The sequence below is a fragment of the Corylus avellana genome, chromosome ca2 (genome assembly GCF_901000735.1).
Source record: "Corylus avellana chromosome ca2, CavTom2PMs-1.0".
Classification (NCBI taxonomy): Eukaryota; Viridiplantae; Streptophyta; class Magnoliopsida; order Fagales; family Betulaceae; genus Corylus; species Corylus avellana.
Window position 1 is genome coordinate 43,578,660 of NC_081542.1, and position 7,672 is coordinate 43,586,331.

Sequence of the window (7,672 nt, forward strand, 5' to 3'; positions counted from 1 at the left end):
TAAAATGCAAAAGAAAAGAAGATAGATATAAATCATTCCTCTCGTAGAAAGGCACAATTTCGTTTTCACCTAACATTTAGCTGACACAACGAAGTGTCTTTCTTATTCCTATAGTAGAAAGGTACAATTTCATCAAACAAGAAGACACAACAACCTAACACATGAAAACCAAACACACCAAACATACATGCTCTTCTGACGTAACACCCGGGACACAGACACGAAACAATCCCACAAGACCATTTACTCTACTCCAAACCAAAGATCTTCTTCAACTTCAAGACAAACTCATAAATCTTCTTCTGGTCAGGAAGAGTGTTGGCGATACTCTCCTTCTGCATGCACCTCTTAACCCATGCAACAATCTGGGGGAACTCTGCCTCCATGCTGAACTTTCCAAAATTCTCATACACATAGAACCAGCTGTAGAATGTGACGAAGGAAAGGTCAACAAACCCAAATGTTTCACCCCCGAAGTAAGGCTTTTCACCAAGCTCACTCTCCAATGTCTTGTATATTTCCAAGAATTCCTTCTTTGCTGCCTCCTGCTCTTCTCCTTTTGTGGCCCATAACTTCCTTCCAACTCCATACACCTGCATTTTGCACTCGCGCATGAAGTGGTCAAATACATAGTTATAATAAATAATCTAATTATTCAAATATCATAATTTTTTAAAAATTTCTTAAGATCTATTTTAGATCTTATTATCCCACGTACAAATAAATTCTTGAAATTCTAACCATTATATATTTTTAATTAGTCGTTTTGGGGTGGTTCGGCCACCCCCAAGTTGCAAAATGGGGGCGGTCGAAACCACCCCCAAGGCTGTTGGGGGTGGCGCGTTTGGCCTGGGCTGGTTTCAGCCACTCCACCGATTTGGTAGTGGTTCAGCCACCCTAAAAGACCAATGAATAAAAAAAAAAAAAAAAAAAAAAAAGGTTGGAACCACCCCCATGGGCAATGGGGGTGGTTCGGCTACCCCCAAATCGGCTGGTTTGGGGTGGGCCGAAACCACCACCGGCCACCCCTATTTTGCAACTTGGTATGGCTTTCGGATACCCTTTTTTTCAAACAATTTTTTTTAATTAATTTAATTTACTTTTTTTAATGTTTTTAATTTTTAAAAAATTATTATTATTATTTTATTTTTAATTAAGTACATGGACACGTGTTGAGTTTTTAGAGGCATTGACGTAAATTTCATCAAATTTTGAACGGAAATTAGACAAGAGTATCATTTCCCTCGTTATGTACCCAAAGTACCTTATGTAATAACTAAATCATAAGGGACAAAAAATAAAATTGTTAAACTATTTGGGTTAAAAAGGTATTTAACAATTATTTTTAGTTAAATAGCTCAGAGCCTCAGATCTTATTATTCCAAATACAACAAAAAAACATTGTTGAAGGAGATGTAAGTAGTGTTTTTCTATGATTCTTTAAAATGATAGTTGTTTAAAGAAATCTTGTCAATCTAACCTAATAAGCCTAGCTTGTTATACACACAAAAAAATAAATAAATAAATAAAAGAATAAAAATACCCATGAAAAAGAAAATTGCAGAGACGGACTACCTTCCTATCAACGAAGTCAGCCCAGAACCTGGCATGAGCTCTCTGGTAAGGATCAGAGGGAAGCAACGGAGACTTGTGGTTCCAGACCTCGTCAATGTACTGAACGATGATGAGGGACTCACAGACCGGTTTCCCGTTGTGGATGAGAAGCGGGATCTGCTTGTGAACCGGGTTCATCTTGAGAAGCAGCTCGCTCTTGTGCCTCAGGTCCTCCTCCTTGTACTGGTACTTGATCCCCTTTTCAGCCAACGCGATCCTGACCCTCATCCCAAACATGCTGGGCCAGAAATCCAGCAGAACCACCTCGTCCGCCATTGTCAAGCAATGAAGCAACTTGGGGAGTAAATAAAAGTGGGATAGTCTATAAAGGCAGCCAGCCAAAAAGATGTGGGAGTGGGACAGTCCTCGGGCTCGGAGTATGCGGTTGTGTCGGGCTTTTAAGCGCAGTCCCCCACTTCCCACGGTACTATTCCTCGATCAGTGCTATCTGACCATGCTGCAGTTTATTACGGTTAACCGTGCATATGACAAGCCATGTTTTGTTAAAAAATAATTATGCCCTTATAAAAGACAGACAATTATTTATGTAAGGTGTTTGGAAGAAGAAAAATAGGAATTATTTACACTTTTATTTTTTTTTAGGGACGATAGGTATCTAATTTAGAGGCACAATTTAAGTTCAACTTTTGCTTTATTTTTTTATTTTTTTTAAAAAAACTAAATATCAAATGAAAAAAATGTGTGAGTGAATAATATCTATTTTTGGTCATTCTTTTATTTGGTATTTTTAAAAATAATAAAAGTGACATTTTTATGAAGAAAAATATAATTTTGTATTTTTTAAAAAATACCAAATAAAAGGACCAAAAATAGATATTATTCATTCACACATTTTTTTCATTTGATATTTAGTTTTTTTTTTTAAAAATAAAAAAATAAGGCAAAAGTTGAACTTAAGTTGGGCCTCTAGCATTTCTCTTTATTTTTTAAACCGACTGGGTCAGTCTGTTCAACCACAAGCTGTACCTGATGGAGAGGTACCAACCCAAAGGTGTACAGTGCCGTGTAAAACGAGGAGGTTTGCCAAACACCCTTTACACTGAAGGTGGGTTGCAACCGTTGCATGTTCTAACTTGTGTCGTTTTCTATATATATATTATGGGGATAATTTTTATTTTTATTTACAAATTATTCTTCTCACTTTTGGCTCTTACATTATTTTTTTTTTTTTCAACCGACATATTTTTGTAGTGAAACATATAACATATTTTAGGTCAAGGATCAAATAATAGCCTTTCAACACTTCAATTATTATCGTGGTGGAGATCTACAAGTACTTCTACGTCAAGAATTTTCACGAATTATATTGCCGCGTAGGAAAATAAATATTTAAAAGTAAATACTTAAAAATATGTATAACATTTTATGCCCCCTAAAAATCTTAACTATTATTGTTAGCCGTAGCTATGGCTGTCATGTAAGCCGACCATCACCATCAGCTGCCCCGAACCCCAGGTAACATAGCTTGGATTGGGTCTAGCAGTTTTGTGGTGGGCTGGAGCTTGGGAAGTGCGGCGTCCCATCTGTTGGTGGTGTGAATACTGGCCGGGCGGTGGCTTTGAGTGGAATATATATATATATATATATATATATATCAATCCTCTCGTAGAAAGCCAAAACAAAGTGTCTTTCTTATCCCTATATATAGTAGAAAGGTACAATTAATTTCATGAAACAAGAGGACACAACACATGAAAACCAAGCACACCAAACATACATGTTCTTCTGACATAACACTCAGTCAGGACATACATACCAAACAATCCCACAAGACCATTTGATCTATTCCAAATGAAAGATCTTCCTCAAATCCAAGACACGCTCATAAACCTTCTTCTCGTCAGGAAGAGACTTGGCAACACTTTTCTTCTGCAGGCATCTCTTAGCCCATTCAATGATCTTGGGGAACTCTGCCTCCATGCTCAATTTCCCAAAAGTCTCATACACATAGAACCAGCTGTAAAAACTGATGAGAGCAATGTCGACAAACCCAAATGTTTCACCCCCAAAGTAAGGCTTCTCGCCAAGCTCTCCCTCCAATGTCTTAAAGCTTTCAAGGAAATCTTTCCTTGCTGCCTCCAACTGCTCTTCTCCTTTTTCGGTCCATAAGCTCCTTGAAGATTCGTACACCTGCATTAATTTGCACTCCCATTACATTATAATTATAGTTTTGCACTATTCATAATATCTCATAAAGTTTGGCCAAATCCATAGTAGAGTCATCATTGCTAAATGAATCTTTCCTATGAAATAGTAAATTCTAATAAGTGATCTAATTATTCAAATATCATTATTTTTTTAAATTTCTTAAGTAATTTCATAGTGTAATTAATAAAATTTTATTCATTATTGTTACAAGCTAATGTGCTTTGACTTGTCAACTTTTATCTTTGGTTGTGTTTATTAAACTCTAGTTTGTAGTAGGTGAAAATGTGTGTTGTGAAGCCACGTGTGTGGTTCTAGAACTCTTTTTGTAATAGGTTTCTCTTGTCTTTTGTATTGTGTAGCTGCAGAAAAATGAGAATGTAAGAAGAAGAAGAAAACTAGAAGAAAGAGCCGAGTACCTTGCAGAAAATTGTTCTTCCACTCCTTGTTTTTCTCTTGCCTTTTACTCATTTTCTGCAGAATTTCTGCAGAAAATTGTTTTTCTTATTCTCTTGTGTTTCCCTTGTTTAATCTACTGCCCTTGGAGTGTGTCTTGCTGGAAAATCCAGCCAACAATTATTTTTAATTAATAGCTTAGATCTTGTTATTCCCCATAGAAATAAAGTTTTTAAATTATAATCATTAAAATTAAATAGTCCAGATCTAATTATCCCAAATACAACAAAAACGTAAGAAACAGAGAGTTGAAATTTTAACGGAGGCAACTATATATTGAGATGTTTTATGACTCTACAAATTAATCAATGAAAATAAATAAACAAAATTATTTTGAGCTGCTACTACTTTGGGATTAGTTTCTTTGGTTTGAAAAAATCCAAAATAACATTAGAAGAAAAAAAAAAAGAAAATTGCAGAGAAGGTAAGACTATATACGTACTTTCTTATCAATGAAATCAGCCCAGAACCTGGCTTGAGCTCTCTGGTAAGGATCAGAGGGCAGCAGTGGACACCTGTCGTTCCGGACCTCGTCAATGTACTGAACGATGATGAGGGACTCACAGACCGGTTTACCGTTGTGGATGAGAACCGGGATCTTCTTGTGAACCGGGTTCATCTTGAGAAGTAGATCGCTCTTGTTAAACACGTCCTCCTCCTTGTGCTCGTATTTGATCCCCTTCTCCGCCAGCGCGATACTCGCCCTCATCCCAAACATGCTGGGCCAGAAACCCAGTAGAACCACCTCGTCCGCCATTGTCACAAGCCTCAAAAAGATTGAAGCAACGCAACTTGGGAGGGAAGAAAATTGGGATGTATAGAGGAGCCAAAAAGATGTGTGACGCGAGAGTGAAGGTGGGTTGATTGTTCTAACTTGTGTCGTTTTCTATGCATCTAACTTGTTCTAACTTGTGTCGTTTTCTTTCCTATGGATGGGTGGCTTTTCTACTTCGTTCCCAAGTCCTGAAAAAGATGATGGTTTCAGCGAATGGCAAATGCATCACGTAAGCCGGCTGCTGGCGGGCTATAAATTTATTTCATTTTTGATTATGTTGTGTCACATTATGTTGTAAAATATATTTGTAAGTCTAACATTTCTCATAGATTTTGTGCGTATCCATTTCTTTAAAGCATTTTAGCTGTCTCGCCATGTTAATAATTTTATTAAATTTTTTTTTTTCAAAAATTTCTTTATTCTTTCTTTAACTTTTATAATTTTGAATGTTTGTATTTTTTTAATTGTCATATTTTTTAATATTTGTCTTATTCTTATGATAATATTTTTAAAATTTTGTATTTTTCCTAATGATCATATTTTTTAATTTTGTCTTATCTAAGGGTCATATATATATATATAAATCCTCTCGTAAAAAGGCACTTTGTAACAAAGTGTCTTTCTTATTCCTATGAGGAATGCTACAATGCATTCTAGCAATCATCTACCCACCATCTCTTCACTTTAGCATTTTGATAGAATGCCAAAAAGCATTCCTCTATTCCTATAGTAGAAAGGTACAATTTCATCACACAAGATCGAAGACACGTGCAACAACACATGAACCAAAGACAAATTGCAAGGCCAAACCATCGATTTTGTCCAAAAGAGTGGTTCGACCTCTTCCTAAGACCAGATTTGGGGTGGTCAAATTAATCACCCCCTATGAACCATATATTCCCAAATCAGACAAACCACCCCTTTCTTATGCGTCTATTTAAATTAAAGTTATGCTTGCGTTCTAAATATTGAGGTCTCGATCCATTTTTCTTTATTGCTCTCCAATCCTATCTTGCTTTGATTAATCTTTTTTGCAGCTAAATTTTCATTAATTCATTTTTTTTGTTTTTTGAAATCAAAACTGGATATAGAATTTGTTAAATTTTTGTATCTTTTCCTTCTTAGACAATGGATAAAACCACTACAAAAAAACAATTTTTTTCTGACAGAAATTTTCTGACGTTTCTTGGTGTCTGACACGTCAGAAAATTTTTCTGACGTGTCGTTCCTGATGCGTGTTGATTGTCAGAAACGTAGGTGTCAGGAAAAAATTTTTACTGACGTGTTAGAGGGTAGAACGTCAGAATTTTCTGACGTTCTAATATACCACACGTCAGAAAAAATTGCTGACGTGGTAAATGTTACCACGTCAGAAAATTTTCTGACGTGGCAGAAATGCCACGTCAGAAAATAAATTTTTTTCTTTTTTAAAATTTTTTCTGCTGGAGTGGTCTAGAGATTAAATTAATTTAATCTTTATTAATTTAAATTAATCAGAGATTTTTTCTTTATTAATTTTCAATTCAATTATTTTTTTTTTAGGAATTTCTCTGCACCCCACTCGTGTGGCCGGTGCAGAGATTTTCGTTTCTCTGCAGGAGAGGTGCAGAGAAACGAAATTTTTTTTGCTTCTTTTCTCAATTTTTTCTTTCTCTCTTCTTTTCTCCGGCCACCTCGATCTCCATTTTCTCACTCTCTCTCTCTTCTTTTCAATCTCCATTTTCAAAAATTCAAACCCAAAAAATCTTCAAAAAATCAATCTGAAAACCCAAAAACCCAAATGCCAAACTCAACAAATCTTAAAAACCCAAAAATCTTTTTATCTTCTAGAAGAGATCGATCTCTTCTTCTTTCTCTTTTTTTCTTTTCTTTTGTCTTCTGCTTCTCTTCTCCTCTTCTCCTCTTCTTTTTCTTCTTCTTCTTCTTTCTTCTTCGATTTGCTGCTTTCATTGTTTCCCTCTAGATCTAGAGGGAGCTGCCGTGCAAGCATGTGCAGAGAAGCAAGCCAGGAGATTGAGAGAGGAGAGAGAGAGAGTGTGTGAGAAAACGTGCAGATCTAGAGTGTGGAGAATTAATTAAAGGGAGAATGAGAGAGGAGAGAGAGTGGGAGAAATAAATGATGGGGAAAAGAATAAAAAGAGTAAAAAGTTGAAGGAAAAAAGAAGAGGGAAAACTTTTAAAATCCCGCCCATATTTTTGCATATTGAGGGAATTTCTGACGTGCCATGTGAGTTTTTATAAAAAGATTAAAATCTAATTAATATATTTTCTGACGGGTAAAGCACCACGTCAGAAAATTCAGAAAAAAATTATATAATTATTTATTTATATATATACAATAAATAATTAATTCTTGTATCATAATTTTCTGACGTGGCGGTGTGCCACGTCAGAAAATTCTGACGCAGCAAAAGTGGCAACGTCAGAAAATATATATTTTTTTATGTTTTAAAATTTGTAATAATTTTCTGACGTTGGAGTATTTAACACGTCAGAATTTTCTGACGTGTTAAAACTAATACGTCAGAAAATTCTGACGTGGTACTATTCACACGTCAGGAAAAAAATTCCTGACGTAGTAAAATTCCAACGTCAGAAAATTAATGACGTGGCAACAATACATGTACTGTAGCCACGTCAGAAAATCCTATTTTTTTTGTA

The 7,672-nt window shown here is 35.6% G+C and overlaps 2 protein-coding genes across 2 annotated transcripts; both read right to left on the bottom strand.

The window, feature by feature from the left end:
- Positions 1 to 2,034, bottom strand: LOC132170458 (probable glutathione S-transferase parC). Its single transcript, XM_059581449.1, has 2 exons — positions 1,576 to 2,034; positions 1 to 593 (listed from the first exon to the last, which is right to left on the bottom strand). Exons 1-2 carry the CDS (start codon positions 1,888 to 1,890, stop codon positions 249 to 251), a joined length of 660 nt encoding a protein of 219 aa, XP_059437432.1. The 5' UTR covers positions 1,891 to 2,034; the 3' UTR covers positions 1 to 248.
- A 1,246-nt stretch (positions 2,035 to 3,280) lies between these two features.
- LOC132168743 (probable glutathione S-transferase) lies at positions 3,281 to 5,144 on the bottom strand. Its single transcript, XM_059579775.1, has 2 exons — positions 4,679 to 5,144; positions 3,281 to 3,765 (listed from the first exon to the last, which is right to left on the bottom strand). Exons 1-2 carry the CDS (start codon positions 4,991 to 4,993, stop codon positions 3,418 to 3,420), a joined length of 663 nt encoding a protein of 220 aa, XP_059435758.1. The 5' UTR covers positions 4,994 to 5,144; the 3' UTR covers positions 3,281 to 3,417.
- Between the last annotated feature and the right edge of the window lie 2,528 nt (positions 5,145 to 7,672).